Raw genomic sequence first — 21,960 nt, 5'->3', positions numbered from 1 at the left:
GGTAACAGCAGAAGACGCTGGGAACACTCGGCAGCGCTAGTGCAGAAAGGAAGAACTAACGTTTCAGGTCTGTAACTGGGAAAAGCTAGAAACGGAATAGGGTTGGAACAAGTGAGAGGGCGGAGGATGGGAAAAAGGACAAAAGGGAAGGTCTGTGATAGGGTGGAGGGCAGGAGAGGTTAAATGACAAAGGGGGGTCATGGTACAAAGGGAGTGGCAATGGGATGAGTAAAGGAAGAAAAAAAAAAGTGTCTGGAGGGGGTGCGAATGGCAGTATCTTGAATAGTCCGAAAATAGAAGAGAAACAAGAAGGAGAAACAAATCGACAAAGAAAAAACGAAACAGAATGGGGGCAGAGGTTACGATATTAAAAATTGTTGAACTCAGTCTCGAGTCCAGCAGCACCCTGTCGAAAGATGAGTTGTTTTTTTGAGTTTATGTCATTGGAACACCACAGTGAGCCAAGGTCAGAAAGGTCAAGAGTGAGTGAGAGCAAAGTGGTGCATTAAGTTGACAGGAGACCAGAAGCTCAGGGTTAGGCTTGAGGACTGAGCAAAGCGGTCACCCAGTCTGTGTTTGGTCTCCTCAGTGTGGAGTGGAAACCACACTGTGAGCAGCGAATATCGTATAGTAAATTGAAAGGAGTTCAAGTCACTTGGTGTTTTACCTGGAAGCAGTTGGGCCTCAGGTGTTGAGGAGAGAGGAAGTAAAAGGGCAGGATTTGCATCTCCTGTGCATGCGCGGAAAGGTGCCACACGAAAGGGAATGGGTGTTGGCGTTGACTGAGAAGTGAAAGAGGGTGTCGAAGAGGAGAGCATCCCTTCGGAAAGCTGAAAGGGAAGGGCAGGGGAAGGTGTGTTTGGTGGTGGCCATCACACCGGAGGTGACGGAAACGGTGGAGAGTGATCCGTTGAATAGGGAGGCTGGAGGGTGAAGACGTGACAGCCCATATCGTGGTTCTGGGAGAGAGGGGAAGGGGTGGGGGGCAAAGGTGCGTGAAATAGAATGGACATGGTCAATGACCCTGTCAACCACAAGTGGGGCTGGGTTGGAGGGGAGGTAAAAGATACAGAAGGTTGCATTATCTGAACAGATGCAATGGAGACGTGGAAACAAAGGGGATGGAATAGAGTCCTTGAGGAAGCAGAGTGGAAGGAACTGTAGTCAAGGGGCGGGATTTTCAGCACCCGTCATCTGTCGTGATCTTCTGGTCCTGACACAAGTCAATGGACTTCTGGCTGGGGCACCACATCACCCGAGGCAGGTCCCACCCGCAACGGGGCCAGAAAATCCCGGCCAAGGCCTTCCAGAAACTCTGCCGCTCAAATTCCGGAGATTTCATTTCACCTTGCCCCAGGATTTAAAGCACAGCCCATCGCCCAACAACAGAAACCGGTCTACCTCCCTCCCCTGATACAGGTAGATTGCTCTGCAAAGTTAAACATCCCGAAGGAATATGGCATTTTCTTTTTAAATTAAAAAAAAACCTACTTCAAGTTTGTGGCTTCCTATGTAATTAAACAAATAAATGAATGAATCCCACAATCTCACGTTCTTAAATTCCAGTTCCAGTCTGTGGAATCACTTTGCTTAATCTGCTTTCATCATTTAAACCTGGTCACACACCTGAGGCAAGTTAAGCTAAAAAAAAAAGCTATGGATGAACAATACTATACGGTCCTTCGGTGTCAGCCACGGGTCAGTAGCAACATCAGGAGGTCAGTAGTGAAGAGGTCGCACGTTCAAGTCCTCACTACAGAGCCAAAATCCAGGCCAATACTCCCAGTGCACACAGAGGGAGTGCTGCACTGTTGGAGGTGCCATCTTTCGAGCAAGAAGTTCAAGCAAGGCTTCATCTATCTTCTGAGATGGGTGTGAAAGATTCCACGGCACCAACGGGGGGGGGAAGAGCAGCGCCCCAACCCTGGCCTCCTGGCCAATATACATACTTCAGCCAGCATCGCTAAAACAGATGGTCGCACTGCTGTTTGTGGGAGCTTGCTGTGCGCAAACTGGCTGCCGCTTTCCTACCTTACCATCCATGGCTGCCCTCGAAATCTGCACTTTATTGGCTGTGAAGCCTGTGGTCGCGAAAGGCGCCGCAGAGATGCGAATACTTCCTTTCTTGTATCTGCAGCGTCAGCAACAAAGGTGGCCAAAGCAAAAGGGCTTCTCGTGCAGTCTTCATGGGGCCAAGGCTGGCAATGCCTTGCTCAATGCTCTTGAAGGTGGTAGGGTTCTTGAAGCAGTTGTTTTAAAATTGAGAAGTCATTGCAGAGGTTTGCTAACAAAGATTACATGCCTATAGTTCCTTCCAACATCTCAGGGCTTTCCAGCGAGGCTTATAGTTAGCAATGTACTTTTAAAAAGCCTGAATGGAGTACAATGGCCCAGAGAACTTCACAGGAGCGTTATCAAACAAAGTTTGACACCAAGCCACGTTCTAGACCCAACCAGAGAGCAGGCGATTCTACACCTGGTGATGTGCAGTGGGACAGGGTTAATTAATGACCTCATAGTGAAGGAGCCTCTAGGTAGCAGTGATCATAACATGGTTGAATTTTGCACTCATTTTAAAGGATGGGAAGAGGGAGTCTAAAACTAGTGTTTTAAACTTAATTAAAGGCAATCACAAGGGTATGAAGACAGAGTGAACTAAAGTGAACTGGGAAATTAGGTCAAAGTAGAGATGCAGCAGCAGATGTTTAAGGAGATATTTCATAACTCTCAGCAAAGACACATTCCAGTGAGGAAGAAAGGCTCGAGGAGAAGGATGCACCATCTGTGGCTAACTAAGGAAGTTAAAGATAGGGTCAAATTGAAAGAAAAAGCATACAATTCTGCGAAAATTAGAGGGAGGTCAGAAGATTAGGCAGAATTTACAAAACCAGCAAAGAATGACAAAAAAAATAGGACGGAGAAATTAGAGAATAAGAGAAAGCTAGTTAGAAATATAAAAACAGGTGGCAAGGGTTTCTACAAGCATTTAAAAAGTAACTAAAGTGAGCGATGGGCCTCTAGCGAATGAGAACGGGGAATTAATAATGGGAAATAAGGAAATGGCCGAAGCATTGAACAGATATTTCGCATCTATCCTCACTATGGAAGACACAAACAACGTCCCAGAAATAATGGTAAATCAAGAGGTGAAAGGGAGGGGTGAACTTAAAACAATTACAATCACCGGAGGGAAAAGTACTGAGAAAACTATTGGGGCTAAAGTCTGACAAGTCCCCAGGACCCGATGGCATCCTAGGGTCTTAAAAGAAATGACTGCAGAGAGAGTAGGTGCATTGGTTGTAATCTTCCAAAATCCCCTAGATTCTGTAAAGTTCCAATCAGGTTTTTTTTAATTCATCCACAGGATGAGGGCGTCGCTGGCTGGGCCAGCAGTTATAGCCGATGCAAGTATTCTATTCAAGATAGGAGGGAGACAAAAAGCAGGAAACTACAGGCAGAAAATGCTAGAATCTATTATTAAGGAAGTTAAAGCAGAGCATTTAGAAAGTCTTAATGCAATCAGGCAGAGTCCACATGGTTTTGTGAAAGGGAAATCGTGCTTGATTAATTTATTAGAGTCCTTTGAGTAAGTAACAAGGTGGTTAAAAAGGAACCTGTAGATTAAGTGATATACTTGGATTTCCAGGAGGCATTAGATAAGGTGCCATATCAAAGGTCACTACACAAGATAAGAGCTCATGGTATAGGGGTTAACATATTAGCATGGATAGGGGATTGGTTAGGATAGGGTGGATAAGCATATATGAGATCCTGAGAAGGCTTGACAGGGTGAATACAGAGGATATTTTTCCCCTTGTGGGAGAGACTAGAACTAGGGGGCCCAGTTTAAAAATAAGGGGACTACCATTGAAGACAGAGATCAGAGGGTCATTAGACTGCCTCTCCCACAGACAGCAGTGGAGACTGGGTCATTGAATATAGTTAAAGGCTAAGTTAGACAAATTTTTAATCGACAAGGTGGGGGGGGGGTCAAGGGTTATGGGGAATAGACAGGAAAGTAGAGTTAAGACCACAATCAGATCAGCCATGATCTTATTGAATGGCGGAGCAGGCTCGAGGGGCCCTACTCCTACTCCCAATTCATATGCATGCTTGTGTGTTAAATAGATATTAGGGCAGTTGATATTGGTCAAAGAGGCCAGTTTTAAGGAGTGTCCTAAAGGCGGAGAGAGAGGCAGAGAGGTTAACAAAAGGCATTTCAGAGCTGAGGGCCCAAGCAGCTGAAGGCACGGCCGTCAGCGGTGCAGGGATCAAAATACGTGCCGGACAAGGGACCAGAATTGACAAGAACTCTTGGAAGTTTGTAGGACTGGAGGAGGTAACAGAGATAGGGAGGGGCAAGCACCATAGAGGGATTGAAAACAAGGACAGGATTTTAAATTTGATGCGATAATGGACCGACAGCTAACGTAGGTCAGCGAGCACAAGGGGTGGTGGGCGAACGGGCCATGTAGTAAGTCAGGGCCCGGGCAGCTGGGCTTGGGAGGAGCTGAAGTGTCCAGAGGGGTGAAGGTGGGAGGCCGGCAATGAAGGCATTAGAGCAAAATTGAATAAGAATACACAGCTCACAGAAGCAGGCAATCAGAGCCTGAAGGAGAAAAATAAATGAAATGTTCCAGATACGACCCTTCATCAGAATTGCTGTGGTCACATTTCCAACATTCAACGTCTCTCTCTCTCTCTCTCTCTCTGTGTCTCCACTAAATTAAAAGCTGCCTGGCCCTTTAAGCAGAGGTACTGCCAATACATGTGTTATTCAGTCAAGCTTACGTTGTTCTTGAAGTGCCGCAGTCTGGCCCTGTATCTCCTCCGTGCCTGCCACATTCTCACCCAGGACTGAATCTAGAAAACAATTTTTTTTTAAAGTTTAAACATTAAAGACAACAGCGAACAACAAGAAATCAAACGAAACCTGGCTGACTGGGTAAGCAACGTCCAGGAGCAGCAGTGTAGGCCGTGACATCCGAATTAACTCCCCAGGATAAATAATACGCTCGCTTGTATTTTCGCGCCATCTGACAGCGCCACCCAAACATCCAACGCAAACGGGGAAAACGCTCCCCGGGGTCAAACTTCAGCAGGATGGTGACAGCGGAGGAGGAGGAGGCCACTCAGCCCGTTCTATCCGTGCCAGCCCTCTGCAAGAGCAATTCAGGTATGCCCCACTCGCTCGCCTTTCCCCAGTAGCCCTGCAATTGTTTTGTTTTCACACGAGTAACCTCTTCTTTGCTTAAAAAGGCTTTCTCCTTAAATAAAAAAAGGTGCGTTTTAGAAGTTGAGCCAACCTTTCCCCCCCCCCCCCTCAACGACTGTTCTGAGTAGGGGCTTCCCTTTATGCCATTTCTGAAGGCTTACGTGCCACTCAGGCCCAGTCTAGTTGTGCTCATCATAAATGAACAACCAAATGGTGCAGAATAGCTGGACGGGGGTGGGGGGGTAACAGACTCACTCCGCTTTGCTCCTTCTTAAAACCAGCGAGTTATACCGGCCTTTTACTGGCGTTGTCAGGTCACACGTGCTGTCAACTCTTACAGCATCCTAAATATATGGCCAACGAAAAAGACGCCTCAGATTCACCCAGGCCACATTAAATATGCAAACCCCAAAGATTAACTGCCTTAACATCTGTCTAACGCACAAGCATGCATATGAATTGGTAGCAGTAGGCCATTTGGCCCCTCGAGCCTGCTCCGCCATGCAATGGCGGATCTGATTGTGGTCTTAACTCTACTTTCCTGTCTGCCCCCTATAACCCTTGACACTTGACCCCCCCCCCCCGCCAAAACCCTTGCTGATTAAAAATTTGTCTAACTCATCCATTTCTACGGGCTGGAATCTACGATTGGTGACATTGAAGACAGGACTTAAGGAAGTCAGCATTGAAAGGCTTAGCTTTCAGGAATCACATGAGCAGAACCTGGGAGAAGCTCCCCCAGTCTTCCCTCAACCGAGGGGAATCAGCTGGCTTCTCCACGGAACACCGCAGCCAGGAAGACCATGTCCTCACTGCTCTTCCGGTCATGCCTGTGGATTGCTCTTACACCCCAGCGGCGTCTCATGGAAGCGGTTTTACAGACCAACTGCCCGCGCCAACCTCAGAAACATAAGAAATCGGAGGAGTCTCTAGAGGCTGCGATACCATTCAGTGAGAACACGGCCTCTCCTTTACCTCACCTGCCTCATTTCCCACCCCCATCTCCCATCGGTCTTCAGGGAGGGGGGGGAAACAGATTAATCCTGCAAGCGATCGTGGCTCAAAGTGCTCGTCACGCTATCTCTATATGTGAACGACCTTCCTACCTCTGCTTAGATTCCACCCGAAATCAAATCTCCTCGCCCCGTTTCTGACTCCGCCTCTCATTCCCCCCTTCCAGGGCCAGGGGACCTCCGCATCCCTCATTCCCCCCCCGTCTATAGGACCCAGCGTGAGGTCACCAAACCAGTACATCTCGCTTTGCGTCACTCCCCCTGCTCGTCAGCCTTTGAGCCACGGCTCTCCAGCTGAGTTTCCCCGGCACGTATTTCTCAAGTCACCGCTCGAGGCACTGCGCCCGAGGGCCTGCTCGAAATGCACGGGCTGTTTGACAAACGCAATTCAAGGCTTTCGTTGCTCTGTTAACGCAATCCCAGTTAAAAAGTGATTTGAAAATGGTACCAATCTCAGCATGCTCATTTACACAAAGGCATGTGTGCAGTACGGTTAATGCCTCATAACACACACAAAGCTCACTGGAAAGGGTATGTTCACAGGCACATGTGCTACGCTCACCATTCTCAGTCTACTCTGAAGGAAGCGAAGTCTTAAGCTTTGTTTTTTCTTTTAAAAAAACCCCATTCGCCAGCTCTCCCTCCTCTCCCTGCAGGCACCAATCCACACTGGGGTGTGGTTCCACAGGCAGTGCTCACGTTCCTGTACCATCTCCTACGAGCATATTCCAACCGGTGCCAGCAGATCAGGGCCGCTGCAGGGCCTGCCTCACAGATGAGCCCCAATCCCCTCAAGACCTCCACGCCCACCCAGTTTCCAGAGGGGATTAACCAGACAGCGTGCAGGAACCAGGTCCCACCTCTACCCCGGCTCTTCCCAACCCGGCAACAGCAACACCTACTGGTTCTGACCTGGTCTGTGGGATTCAACTGGATAAAAGTATAACAAGCCACTGAAGGGTCTTTAAATAGTTATTGTGCTCCTTATACCAGACGTCTTTCATTATAATTAATATTACATGACACGAGGAGACCAGAGCTAAGTGGTCAGTACCTTAATTACAGCATCTGTGTTGTCTCGAAAGTGATATAGCCTCTTCTGGTAATCTCTCCGCTGTCTGTAACCTCTCCAGTGTGTCTGAAACACAAAGTATAGCTAGATATCTTTTCCTTCACAGTCACCATCCATCACAAAGCATGATATGTAAGATGGTTCAGTTTTAACTTTTGAAATCTTAAAATCTAGCAGGAAGAGGAAAGATATAAATACATCACTGGCAAGGGACTTGTTTATTGCCCGTGAATTACAGGAACATGTCAACGCACTGATGCATAGCTGCTGCTGCAACGCTATGTGTCTTAAGGGACAGGCTGTTATTACAGAGTGGTCTTTTAACACAAAGAGACAAGCGTACTTTTGCTGCTTCAGTACTTGCTCCAGGAAGCTTATAAGATGATAGAGTACAGAAGGAGACCTCCTGGGGTTTACCATGCTACTCCAGGGGTTATCATCGACTATTGAAATTGAACTGGACCAGCTATATAATTACTGCGGTTACAAGGGCAGGTCAGAGGCTGGGAATCCTGTGGTGAGTAACTCACCCCACCGACTCCCCAAAGCCTGTCCACCATCTACAAGGCGCAAGTCAGGAGTGTGATGGAATACTCCCTGCTTGACTGGATGAGTGCGGCTCCCACAACACTCAAGAAGCTCGACACCATCCAGGACAAAGCAGCCCCGCTTGATTGGCACCTCGTTCACAAACATCCACTCCCTCCACCACCGACGTACAGTGGCAGCAGTGTGTATACCATCTACAAGATGCACTGCAGGAATTCACCAAGGCTCCCTCCAGACCCGTGTGAGCTCTACCACCTAGGACAAGGACAGCAGACACATGGGACCATGATTGTTTCTGCAAGTTCCCCTCCAAACCACACATCATCCCAACTTGGAACTATATCGCCATTCCTTCACTGTCGCCGGGTCAAAATCCTCAAAGTCCCTACCTAACAGCACTGTGAGGATGCCTTCACCACACGGACCACAACAGTTTAAAACAAAGGTCCACTACCACCTTCTGAAGGGTCAACGAGGGATGGGTAATAAACGCTGGCCCTGCCAGTAATGCTGACATGCAATGAATAATTTCTGCCTGAATTTGTTCACAGGGCAACCAGAAGAGGCCATTCCCATTGGAAGGTCTCTGGAAGAGCTAATTCCACCTCAAACCAGACAGTCAAATGGCCTCTACGAGTAAGGGGTCCAATCAGGTGACAATTTGTGATATGTACAATGTGTCAGGAAGATATAAGAAGTTTCATAACATTATTGGAATTTATTGTAGCGTAAATGTGTGGCTGAGTGAGTGAGTGAGGGGGGGAGAGAAAGAGAGAGAGAGATAGAGACTTAATTGAATTAAAGGCAGCTGGTTTGAAGGCTTTGACGTAACAGAAGACAAGCTAGGTTTGAAATGTTAAGTAGGTAAACATAAATGTAAATGGAACATTTGTATTTTTAAATAAACCAGGCTACATTTGATTTCAAAGGAGGGGTGAAATGTTTCACCTAGCCTTAAGTTAAGAAACAGTGTGTTTATTTTTCCCAAAGATTACAGGTAAAATTGGTACTATGAGAGATTTTTATTAATGGAGAGGTAAAGTCCAAACACAGTGAAACAATGGGAATTTCCATTCAAAGAGGAAAATATGCATAAAGGAGAAAAGGCCGTAAGGGTAGGCATTCTAAGATCTAAAACAAGCATGAAAAAGCCTCCAGCGTCTTTGCCTCAAGCTGCTGTCTACAAAGAACTGAAGTTAAGAAAACTCACTTTGAATTAGATTGTTCAGGGTATCATGTTTCTTTGCCTGGGTCTTTTAAAATCTGTGTCTCTTACTGTTGCCTCAACGAAAGTTTAACTGGGAGTTAGATTAACTGGGGGTTTAGAAGTTATCATAGTAGTAATTTGAAGATCTATGTGTGTACTAAAAATCTTTTCTTCTATTAATAAAGGTTTAATTTAGTTTGGTAAGAAACCTATAAGACTCAGTGGTCTTATTACTACTGAATTCAAGGCAGTTATCTGAATTGCAGTCGTGGCAATTGTTTCAAGCTCCCTTTTGGGATTTGAGCAACTCAGCATTTACCATCGGTCATGCCATAACAAATGGATTAGCCAGCAAACACATCAGTTTGTGCCGGATTCAAATCCAGGTGTGTGTGTCAAACCACTTCACCATCAACATCACACTACTATTTTTATACCTTCTGCTGCCTTGGTATTCGCCATGGCTCAGTGGGTGACACACCCGCCTTGGAATGTGGGTTCAAGCTCCACTCCAGAGACCCAAGTCACAAAATCTAGACCGACACTCCCAGCGGCAGCACAGAGTGCTGCACCATTGGAAGTTTCACCTGTAAGGAAAGGGTTAACAACTGGCAACAAGATCAGAGCAGTGTTTGTTCTGTGGAAACCCGATGGGTGCAATACTTACTAATTACATCAATGCTTGTGAATTGCAATGATGCTGCTGAATTGAATAGAACAATTTGAATTGAATAGAACTGTTAATCACAGCAGCAAAAACAAAAATAGCAGGAAAAACTCAGCAGGTCTGACAGCATGCGCGGAGAGGAATACAGTTAACGTTTCGAGTCTGAGTCGAGTTTCAGATTTCCAGCATCCGCAGTATTTTGCTTTTATGTTAATGTTAATCACAGCAAACTGGTTGAAATCAGTGGAGGCTTTATCACAGCCGGACGAGGAGAAGTCCTTATATGGCTAAGACAATGGAAGGCAACTTGGGAATAACTCTAGCCAACCAACAACCAATCACGCACACAACTAACCAATCCGCTGCCAGTAGACGATTGTGCACGAGCTCTTCCACCAACTATTCTGTATGTAAACCCCTGAAAAGCCCCACACAACAGCGCTCAAGAAAGAAAACGGAAGAAGATACATATTGACGGGGAGCCCTCAGAGAACTGCTTTGAAGAAGAGTAGGAGTTCCTCCCAGGGTCCTGACCAATATTTAATCTCAAACTCAAATCAACACCACTAAAGTAGTTACCTCACTGTTGTTTGTGGTAGCTTGATGTGCACAAATTGACTGTCACGTTTCCGGCATGGAAGCAAATGAAGAGAAACATTCAAAAGAAAAGCGGACAAACACTTGGAAGGGAAAAATTTACAAGGGTGTGGGAAAGGAACAGGGAGTGGGATTAATTGGATAGCTCCTCTAAAGATCTGGCACCGACACTGTAGACCAAGCGGCCTCTTTCTGTGCTGTTGGGTACAACAGTGACGATGCTTCTAAAGAACTTCGTGAGTTGTAAAGCGTTTTGGAGCATTGTGAAAGTGTTTCTTTCTCCCTAGCCTGTCCGATTCTCCATCACCCCACCGTATATCACAGTGCAGTTCGATGGGAGTGCTCTGTCCTTTTGTGAACCTCAATGCGGTGTGCAGACTGCTGAAACTTAAGGACCAATCACTGTCCAGCCAGATCCTACTCTCCAAGCTTACGATTAGGATAATGATTGCAAAAGGTGGCTCACCCTTTGCCCCCCTCAAGTCAGGAATGCTGGGACCAACACCAAGCGCTCCCATCAAGCTGTTACGGCTAAAAATACAACCATTTCAGGTCATAGCACCTCCACCCAATAGATCAGTCGCAGTCCTGTGACTCATACACAATGCATTGCTTGGAGACAAGACTGAACAACGCTCTGCAGGCAAACGTGGCTGCCACGTTCTGCACAGCAAGATCCCACACACAGAAACGAGGTGAACTTCTTCTGATTATTTGGACTGGTGTAAGCTCGAGGGAAGCAATGTCGGCCAGTGAGCCAAGTAGTGCCACAGGCAACAAAAACTGGCGGGTCACTCAAAAAAAGTGTACCTCTGACCACCCAGCAGCCCTTCAGCACTGCACTAGAGAGTCAGCCTCAGTGTCTTTACAGTGCAGGAGGAGGCCATTCGGCCCATCAAGTCTGCACCGGCTCTCTGAAAGAGCATTCCACCTAGTCCCACTCCCCTGCCTTATCCCTGTAACCTTGCACATTCTCTCTTTTCAGGTAGCAATCCCATTCCCTTTTGAATACCTCGATCAAACCTGCCTCCACCACCCTTTCAGGAAGTTTGTTCCAGACTCCGACCACCTTCTGGGGGGGAAAAAAACTTTTCCTCACATCACATCTATTCATTTTGCCAATCATTTGCCCTCTAGTTCTTGATGTTCTCTCGCGTGGGAAAAGTTTTTCACTATTTATCCTGTCCATACCCCTCAGGATCTTGAATACCTCTATCAAGTCTCCTCCCAGCCGCCTTATCTCCAGGGGAAAAAAAAAACAGTCCCAACCTCACCAATCCATCCTCATAGCTACAGTTCTTCATCCCGGGAATCATTCTTGTGAATTTCCTCTGTACTCTCTCCAACGCCTTCACATCCTTCCTCAAGTATGGCGCCCAGAACTGGACGCAGTACTCCAGATGAGGCCAACTAGCGTCTTATATAAGTTCAACATGACCTCCTTACTCTTGTACCCTATTAATAAAGCCTAAGATGCGAAATGCTTTATTAACTGCTCTCTCGACATGCCCTGCCATCTTCAATGACCTATGTACATATACACCGAAGTCCCTCGGTTCCTGCACCTCCTTTAGAGGCTCTCCCTTTATTTTATACTGCCTCTCCATGTTTGTCCTGCCAAAATGAATCACCTCACACTTCTCTGCATGTATTGTGCTTGATCTGCCACTTGTCTGTCCAATCCACCGACATGCCTATGTCCTTTTGAAGGCTAGATTACAGGGCTCAATCTCCTGACGTGAGCTTCAAGCCCACGACTTTCCAACCCACAGACGAGAGTGCTCTTGCAAACGACACCCACCCGTGATAAAGCAAAGCCTGCAGGTCTATTATCCATGTGGGAATAGGGTTGTATTTTCACATTCGTTTCCATTTAACACTGGTCCTCCTGGGCCCCGACAGTGAATCAGTGCAGACAGAGAGATCCAAAAAAGAACTCACGGTGCACGGCTGACCCACGGTTACCCCACGGCGATCAGCTTACTCTGCAGAGACTGGCAATCCAATCTGGTGGGGTGGGGGGGGGGGAAGGAAAAACCGGGCGCACTGTACCTGGATCTTAACGATGGCTGGCAGTTGTTTCCGGAGGAAGTGTTTGCGAGCGCACAGATCCATTCGGACAAGATAGCCCCTCATGTGGGCCTGAAGCCTTGTGATCATGCCCTCGTTGGTCTTCCAGAGTCTCTCTCGATTGTAAACAGCTGTCACTCCGGTAACAGTGGCCTGAAAGCGGGGTGGGGAAATAAAAGGTATCAGCGGTCAGTGCCTGCAGCATGCACAAGATCTCTGGCCCGCTCCATTCTCCTGGTGCCACTGCCACTAAGAGGCTCGGATACTTTTCTAGACCCATCGGAACAGGAGGAGGTCATTCAGCCCCTGGAGCCTATTCCATCATATGATCTGATCTGCATCTTCAATTCATCTACCCTTAATCCCCTTACCCATCAAAAATCTAGCAATCAATCAATCTCAGATTTGAAATTTTTTAACTGAACACCAGCCGCAACAGCTTTTTTTGGAGGAGAGGGTTCCTGATTCCCGCTCCCCTGTGTGTGTGTGTGAAGTGCTTCCCGACATCTCCCCTGAACGGGCCTGGCTCCCATTTTAAGCTTCTGCCCCCTTGTTCTGGGCTCCCCACCCCCACCAGAGGAAACAGTTTCTCTCTATCGACCCCATCGAATCCTTTAATCATCTTAAACCCCCCTCGATCCGATCACCCCTTAATCTTCCACACTCGAGGGAATACAGGCCGAGTCTGTGTGAGACCTGTCCTCGGAATTTAACCCTTTCAGCCCAGGGATCGTCCTGGTGAATCTGCGCTGCCCTCACCCGCTCCGAGGGCCGATATATCCTTCCTGAGGTGCGGGGGCCCAGAACTGAACCCGGTTACTCCCGATGGAATCGAACTCGAGCTCTGTACAGCAGTAACATCACTTCCACCCCCTCCTTTGTATCCCAGTCCCCTCGGGATAAAGGCCGATGTTCCATCAGTCGTTGTGGTTATTTTTTTGTATCCGTCCGGCAGCTTCCAGCGATTCCTCTACTCGAATCCCTAAATCTCCCTGCTCCTGCCCAGCTTCTCCCCATTGAGCAAACGTTCGGTATGATCTTTCCGACGTTCCAGAGTGGATGGCCCCACACTTCCCCAGACTGAACCCCAGTGGCCACAGTTCCCCCCCCACCACCCACCCGACTTGCTTAATCCCGTCATTTACTCATTCTGGTAAATCCGGTGGAAACCAAGCCGGCAAGGGTGACAGTGCCATTACCTGGATCTCGTCCTTGCTGAGCTGCGTGGAGCTCTGCACAAACCCCCCGGGGCGCTCCCAGCTTCCCTCTAGCGTCTCCAGGTTGAAGTAGTACACCGACCCGTCCTTCAGCTTGTGTTTCACCCAAACGCTCCGGTTGTCTCCTAAGGAACGAGGAGCAGTAAGAAAGCGGTTTTGTCTTTCCCTCCAGGTGTTAAAAAGAGTCTTGCAAGCACAGGAGGTGGTCCTTCAGCCCGATCATGCCGTGCCGGCTCTCCGAAAGAGCTACCTGATTAGTCTCACCACCCCACCCCCCGCCGTCGCTCTTTCCATGGATGTACTTGGTCACGATTCTCCAAAATTCCCTAGATTCTAGGACGGTTGCAACAGATCGGAAGTTAACAAATGGGATTCTGCTATTCCAGAAAGGAGGGAGAGAGGGAGAAAGACAGAAGGGAAAACAGGGCCAGTAAGCCAGACAGCAGTCGTCCGGAAAATGCTGGAATCTATCGTTACGCGAGTCTTAACAACGCGCTTGGAAAATCGTAGTACGGTCAGGTAAAGTTAGCATTGTTCTACGAAAGAGAAATCGTGTTTGACAAATTTATGAGGGATTTTTGAGGCAGGAGCCAGCAGGGCAGATAAAGGGAAGACGGTGGTGTAATGGGTAATGCCACTGGACTAGTAATCCAGGCTAATTCTAAGTATGTTTTCAAGGAGGGGTTAGATATAGCTCTTGGGGCGAAAGGGATCGAAGGATTATGGGGAGAAGGCGGGAGCAGGCTATCGAGTTGGATGATCAGCCAATGATCATGAGGAATGGCAGAGCAGGCTGGAAGGGCCGAATGGCCTCCTCCTGCTCCTAGTTTCTAATGTTCTGCGGACACGGGTTCAAATCCCACCCCAGCAGCTGGTGGAATTTAAATCTGATTAATAAATCTGGAATATAAAGCGAGTCTCAGTGACGGTGACCATGACGACCATCATCGATTGTCGTAAAAACCCCCATCTGGTTCACTAATGCCCCTTTAGGGAGGGAAATCTGCCGTCCTTACCCGGTCTGGCCTACATGTGACTCCAGATCCACAGCAATGTGGTTGACTTTCAACTGCAAGCTACTCAATTCAAGGGCAATTAGGGATGGGCAACAAATGTTGGCCTTGCCAGTGATGCCCACATCCCCCTGGAAGAATAACTTTAAGAAAGGGAAACCAGTAGATGCAGTACACCTGGATTTCCAGAAGGCTTTCAATAAGGTGCCACACAAAAGGTTAATAGGCAAGATAAGGGTTCGCTGAGTCAGGGATAACTTATTAGCATGGATAGAGGATTAGTTAACAGACAGGAAGCAAAGAGTAGGCATAAATGGGTAATTTTCAAGTTGGCAGGCTGCAACTAATGGAGTGCCGCAAGGATCAGTGCTGGAGCTTCAGCCCTTTTACAATCTATATTAACGACTGAGACAAAGAGGCAGAGTAATGTATCTAAGTTTGCTGACAACACACAGCGAGGGAGAAAAGTAAGCTGTGAGGAGGACACAAGGAGGCTGCAAAGAGATACGGACAGGTCAAGTGAGTGGGCAACAAGCTGGCAGAGGAAGTATAACGTGGGGAAGAGAGAGATTATTCACTTTGGTAGTGAGAATAGGAAAGCAGAATATTTTTTTAAAAATGCGGAATGTGCAACTGTTGACGTTCGGGGAGGGGGGACTTGGGTTGACTCGCACAAGAAACAGAAAGTTAGCATGCAGGTAAAGCAAGCAATTAGGAAGGCAAAAGGCATGTTGGCCTTTATTGAAAGGGGACTGGAGCACAGGGATAAAGAAGTCTTGCTACAACTGCACACAGCTTTGGTGGGGCCACATCTGGAATAGTGTGCGCAGTTTTGGTCTCCATATTTAAGGAAGGGTATACTTGCATTGGAGGCGGTACAGCAAAGGTGCTGTAGGTTGGATCCTAGGGTGAGGGGGTTGTCCTAGGATGGGAGGCTGAGTAAATTAGGTCTATTTTCCTCAGGAGTTTAGAAGAATGAGAGGTGATCTCACTGAAACATACAAGATCGTGAAGGGGCTTGGCAGGGTAGTGACAGAGGCAGGCTGGGGAATCTAGAACAGGGAGGCGCTGTCTCAGGATAAGAGGCCGATCATTTAGGGCTGAGTTGAGGGGAAATATCTTCACTTAAGAGTTGTGAATCTTTGGAATTGTCTATCCCAGAGGGCTGTGGATGCTCCATCGTTGACTATATTTAAGGCTGGGATAGATTTCTTGTCCCTCAGGGAATTGAGGATATGGGGAGTGGGCGGGAAAGCGGGGTTGTGGCAGATGATCAGCCATGATCATATTAAAAGTTGGGAGGGGGGCTCAACAAGGCAGGCTTGACAAATCATGGTCTACTCCTGTTCCTATTTCTTTTTCTTACGTCCCCTATATCCCTGCAAATTCTTCCCCTTCAAGTATTTATCCAATTCCCCTTTTGAAAGTTCCTATTGCATCTGCTTCCACCGCCCTTTCAGGCAACGCTTTCCAGGTCACAGCAACTCGCTGTGTAAAAATTCTCCTCATCTCTCCCTCTGGTTCTTTTCCCCGATTCTCTTCAATCTGTGTCCCTCTGTTTACCGACCCTCCTGCCCAGTGGAAACAGTGTCTCCTGAGAATTACTCCATCAAATGTTCCTCAAAATGTTAAGCTTCCCTGCTGCAGAGATAACTGAAGTCCCTCATCCCTAGCTTAATTCTGGTGAACCTCTGCACTCTCTTCAAGGCCTGGACATCCTTCCTAAAGTGTGGTGCCAAGGATTGGACGTAATTGGGGCCTAACCAAAGATCCATAAAAAGGTTTGGTGTAATATCCTTGTTTTTGTACCCTATCCTTCTATTTATAAAAGTGAAGGATCCTGTATGCTTTTATGAAAAATTGCCTTATCAACAGTATCCTTCAAAAGGCGTGTGTATGTGAACCACCAAGTCTCTGTTCTCTCTTTTTTTAAAATTAGTTTTATGGGACGTGGGCATCACTGGCTAGGTCAGCATTTATTGCCCGTCCCTAACTGCCCTTGCTCAGTGGGCAGTTTAAGAGTCAACCACATGGCTGTGGGGTCTGGAGTCACGTGTAGGCCAGACCGGGTAAGGACGGCAGATTTCCCTCAAGGGGCATCAGCGAACCAGATGGGGTTTTTACAAAAAAATCAGCAACGGTTCCGTGGTCATCGCCAAACATTTTTAATTCCGGATTTCTTTTATTGAATTCAAATTTCCACCACCTGCCGTGGCGGGATTTGAACCCCCGGGTCCCCAGAGCATTACCCCTCTGGGTCTCTGGATCACTAGTCCAGCGACAATACCACTACGCCACCACCTCCCCCCGCCAGATTTGTGAAACCGTACCAATATTAAAAGGGGTGAATTAATGGAGATAATTGATTTTCACATATATCCCCACCAATATGTTACTTCGTGTCCCTGCCTGACCCTCTAGTAAGTTATTCAAATTTTTACTCACAGCACACGGGGCTGAATTCTTCGGTCGGCGAGCAGGGGCGGGGCCCACTCGCCTACAGGTAAAAATGGCGGGCAGGCACCGCACGGCGTTTAGATTTTCAGTTCAGCGGGTGCGCAGCTTGAGTCAGCTGCGTGCCACCCACCCAATCTGTCAAAGGCCTATTAAGGCCATTTAAAAATTAATCAACTCAATTAAAAGAGCTGCCCGCCCAACCTTAAGGTTGGCGGGGGGCAGGCGAATGGCCCAGGCGGCCTACGCGTGTTTCATGGAACCTCATCCACGGGCGGGATGAGGTTTCACGAAGTGTTTTAAAAATCGAGTAAACGTTTTTATGTTAATTCTTCGACACGTCCCAGCTCGTGTGACAGTGTCGCATGAGGGGGGACACGTTTTAAAAGTTTCTTTCTCCTTTATTTAAATTTACACACGTCAAACCAATCTGTCTCGGAGATTTCTGCGCTCTTCCATGCGCATGCACGAAATAGCGCAGAAAACGACTCAGGGATTCCCCCACCCTCTCTCCCTCCCCCCACCACCGGTCCGCACGGGGAGCGCTCAGCCTTAATTGGCCCCGCCCACGTAAAATGGCGGCGCGGACCCGATCGGGTTCGCACCCGCCCCCGCCCGCACAACTCCCCCAACCGGGGGGATAATGAGAGCTGGTGCCAATGGAGGGTTCTGATCCACAGGGGTGGGGGCATCATAGCTGGATCTCGAGTCCCGTTTGTACCAAATGGCCACTGGGATCTCCGATTGGGTGGCGGCTGGGGGTGGGGGGGGGGGGGGGGGGAGAGAACGACGACAGCCCAGGCTGATTTGGCATATTTAGCCCAAGGAGCACAGTCGGGCTTGCTTGCTCTGTCTGTTCAGCATCGCTCCACGAGGTAGAGGTCATAATAACCTCGCGTGCGTGTGCGTGCTTGCATTCTTTTTTAGACGCAGTAACAGCGTTTCCTCACCTCCGAGGCGGTGGCTTACCTGTCTCCACTTTAACTCGCACCAACGCGGCCAGCTCAGACTGGTAGTCAGAGGCACATTCCGGAACGACTCCGCACAGAGCCACCCCTGGCGAGCGCAGGACGCGCAGCGTTTGGGATGCTATGCCCTCCTTGATTGCCTGGTTGATGGCTGCTATCCCCAGGGACACTGAAAACAAAGCGAAGACAGGGCAGAGATGGCTTACAATCTGGTGTAAAGTGAGCAGTTGCTTGAAGCTACAAGTTGAAGCAGTCAAGTTCTGTCTGCTCTCTTTCTCTCTCTCTCTCTCTCTCACACAGAAACGCATAGATCCAAATATAGAACACTTCCACGGGGAATACTACAATAAAGTAAGATTTATGTTTTTATCATGTCTCTTAAAATTCAGGGTGCCCCAGAGCGCTTCAGAGCCAATGATTTTGAAGTGTAGCTACTGTTGTAACACAGAAAAGCTTCCACCAACAGCAACGAGACAATAACCAGCTAATCTGTCCTGGCAATGTTAGTCGAGGGGTAAATATTGGCCCAGGACACTGGGGAGAGAGCTCTGCTTTCCATAGCGGCTGTGGGGACTTGAGGGCAGATGGGGGGGCCTTGGTCTAATATCTCACCTGACCAGACAGCACCTCCAAAAGTGCAGCACTCCCCCTCCACCCCTTAGTAATGTTGACCTGGATCACAAAGTCAAGGTTAAACCCCCCCAATCTTCTGACTCAGAGGTGAGAATGCTACCACGAAGCCATTTTACAGACACCGCACGAACGCATTGACTGGATGGAGCCCACCTGCATTCAGCCCATAACAGAATGACTCACTTTTCCTGGCAATCCGACCGTCCTGGTTGGATTTGTAAATCCCATCCTGAATCTCCTCTAACCAGAGAACCGCTGCCTCATCCCGCGTGACCTGGGGATGGGAAATATAAACAAAAAAGCCTCCACTGTCAACCGATCCTCAGGATTGGGAACAGGGTGGGTGTGGGGAGGGGGGGTTACAGACCGTTAAGCAGTCGCCTCGTACCTTAGCTTTGTGCCGCTTTGCCGCCGCCAGCACGTCGTGGTAACGCTTCGCCGCCGGGAAGTCCAAGTCGGCTAGCTCGGCGGAGGGCATGAGGAGAGCCGCTATCGTTCTCTCAGGGTCACTGCGTTCCAGTGCTTCGTTTATCAAACCAATCGCAAGGATTTCTGCACAAACAACACACCGACGAGTCAGAGGCGTCAAAAGTCATGGAGGGGCCGGCTGCAGTCGGCCTGGAGAAGGTCCTTCCCCCTTGAGGTGAAGCCAAAAAAAACCGATGGGTCGTCAATAGAAGATAGTCGTCAATAAACGTAGAGGAACGTCTCTACCCAGGCACGCAGAATGTGGAACTCGCTACCACAGGGAGTGCCTGAGGCAAATGGCAGAGACGCACTCAAGGGGAAGTAGTAGTTCTGGAGGAGTCGTATTGGACTAGAAACGTTAACTCCGTTTCTCAGTCCGCAGATGCTGCCAGGCCTGCTGAGCTTTTCCAGCACTTTCTGCTCCATTGCATTTAAGGAGAAGCTGGATAAACACAGGAGGAAGAAAAGAATAGAGGGGCGAGATGAAGAGGGTGGGAGGAGGCTCATGGAGCCTAAAAACCAATACTAGGCCCATTGGGCCAAATAGGCCAGTTTCTGTGTTATTACATTACACGTAAAGACTTTCAGGAGGGTTGAAGAAAGCATTTAAAAAAGGTAATCCCCAACCCCAACTCTCCAAGTGCGTTTATCAGGTACCGCACTGTGGGCCCCAGACTGAAAGGTTTTTTTTAACCGCAGCTCGAGAATTGTCGGCACTCACTGTCGTGCTCCTTTTCCACAGCAGAGTTCACGTCGTGCACACACATCTGCAGATGGTTCCAGGACAGCGTGGCCTCCCCGTTCCTGCGGGCCTGTTGCTTCAGTCTCGTCAGCTCGGCGAAGTACCTGTCAAACAAGATGCCGCTTGAGGCGTCACAAATCCAAGCAAGTCCATAGGGCGGGGGAAGGCCAGCTGGGTCCACCAAGCCCGTGCCCCACACTCATGGTGGCCAGAAACACGGTGACTACGCGTCCTCCCGTCCACGCCGAATGGCTCAGGCTGACAGCAGGCGAGCTACGACAGGCCTCAGCATCTGTGGGGACGCGGCCAGGTTCTAAGTGAGGCTCCCACTATTTATTGAGCACTGACTCCTTGTTAGGAAGTCAAAGCGATTGTGCTCCAAGTGACATGCCACCTACAGTCACATACCTTGGTCAACCAGAGGGTGGCTGGTGCCCAATGGAGGTGGGGGAAAAAAAAAACGAAGGATTTAAATACAATGGTGCCCATTGCAATGAATTTCCAGCACGGAGACAAGCCATTCAGCCCCTCTGCTCCGTGCTGGTGTTTCTGCCCCACACGAGCCTCCTCCCACCCTTCTTTGCCTCACCCCTATCAACATATCCTTCTATTCCTCTCTCCCTCATTCTTTTGTCCAGCTTCCCCACTTCAATCCATCTCTGTGATTCACCTTGGCCACTCCCCGCGGGAGCGGGTCCCACATTCTCCCCGCGGGAGCGGGTCCCACATTCTCCCCGCTCCCCGCGGGAGCGGGTCCCACATTCTCCCCGCTCCCCGCGGGAGCGGGTCCCACATTCTCCCCGCTCCCCGCGGGAGCGGGTCCCACATTCTCCCCGCTCCCCGCGGGAGCGGGTCCCACATTCTCCCCGCTCCCCGCGGGAGCGGGTCCCACATTCTCCCCGCTCCCCGCGGGAGCGGGTCCCACATTCTCCCCGCTCCCCGCGGGAGCGGGTCCCACATTCTCCCCGCTCCCCGCGGGAGCGGGTCCCACATTCTCCCCGCTCCCCGCGGGAGCGGGTCCCACATTCTCCCCGCTCCCCGCGGGAGCGGGTCCCACATTCTCCCCGCTCCCCGCGGGAGCGGGTCCCACATTCTCCCCGCTCCCCGCGGGAGCGGGTCCCACATTCTCCCCGCTCCCCGCGGGAGCGGGTCCCACATTCTCCCCGCTCCCCGCGGGAGCGGGTCCCACATTCTCCCCGCTCCCCGCGGGAGCGGGTCCCACATTCTCCCCGCGGGAGCGGGTCCCACATTCTCCCCGCTCCCCGCGGGAGCGGGTCCCACATTCTCCCCGCTCCCCGCGGGAGCGGGTCCCACATTCTCCCCGCTCCCCGCGGGAGCGGGTCCCACATTCTCCCCGCGGGAGCGGGTCCCACATTCTCCCCGCGGGAGCGGGTCCCACATTCTCCCCGCGGGAGCGGGTCCCACATTCTCCCCGCGGGAGCGAGTCCCACATTCTCCCCGCTCCCCGCGGGAGCGAGTCCCACATTCTCCCCGCTCCCCGCGGGAGCGGGTCCCACATTCTCCCCGCTCCCCGCGGGAGCGGGTCCCACATTCTCCCCGCTCCCCGCGGGAGCGGGTCCCACATTCTCCCCGCGGGAGCGGGTCCCACATTCTCCCCGCTCCCCGCGGGAGCGGGTCCCACATTCTCCCCGCTCCCCGCGGGAGCGGGTCCCACATTCTCCCCGCTCCCCGCGGGAGCGGGTCCCACATTCTCCCCGCGGGAGCGGGTCCCACATTCTCCCCGCGGGAGCGGGTCCCACATTCTCCCCGCGGGAGCGGGTCCCACATTCTCCCCGCGGGAGCGGGTCCCACATTCTCCCCGCGGGAGCGGGTCCCACATTCTCCCCGCAGGAGCGAGTCCCACATTCTCCCCGCTCCCCGCGGGAGCGAGTCCCACATTCTCCCCGCTCCCCGCGGGAGCGAGTCCCACATTCTCCCCGCTCCCCGCGGGAGCGAGTCCCACATTCTCCCCGCTCCCCGCGGGAGCGAGTCCCACATTCTCCCCGCTCCCCGCGGGAGCGAGTCCCACATTCTCCCTGCTCCCCGCGGGAGCGAGTCCCACATTCTCCCCGCTC

General features: G+C 50.1%; 1 protein-coding gene across 1 annotated transcript in view; it reads right to left on the bottom strand.

The window, feature by feature from the left end:
• Positions 1-21,960, bottom strand: part of LOC144674000 (ras GTPase-activating-like protein IQGAP1) — a gene marked incomplete at its 5' end in the record, with an annotated part of 96,018 nt that overhangs the window by 53,559 nt on the left and 20,499 nt on the right. Inside the window, 8 exons of the mRNA XM_078535574.1 lie at positions 4,792-4,863; positions 7,283-7,366; positions 12,373-12,543; positions 13,590-13,732; positions 18,044-18,211; positions 18,859-18,949; positions 19,064-19,227; positions 19,865-19,989. Of these exons, the coding sequence (XP_078391700.1) occupies positions 4,792-4,863; positions 7,283-7,366; positions 12,373-12,543; positions 13,590-13,732; positions 18,044-18,211; positions 18,859-18,949; positions 19,064-19,227; positions 19,865-19,989 (1,018 nt within the window). The remainder of the gene's footprint in view (positions 1-4,791; positions 4,864-7,282; positions 7,367-12,372; positions 12,544-13,589; positions 13,733-18,043; positions 18,212-18,858; positions 18,950-19,063; positions 19,228-19,864; positions 19,990-21,960) is intronic.

The sequence above is a fragment of the Cetorhinus maximus genome, unplaced genomic scaffold, assembly GCF_964194155.1.
Source record: "Cetorhinus maximus unplaced genomic scaffold, sCetMax3.hap1.1 HAP1_SCAFFOLD_531, whole genome shotgun sequence".
Classification (NCBI taxonomy): domain Eukaryota; kingdom Metazoa; phylum Chordata; class Chondrichthyes; order Lamniformes; family Cetorhinidae; genus Cetorhinus; species Cetorhinus maximus.
The sequence above is the reverse complement of the archived record's forward strand: the minus strand, read 5'-3'. Positions and strand labels throughout refer to the sequence as shown.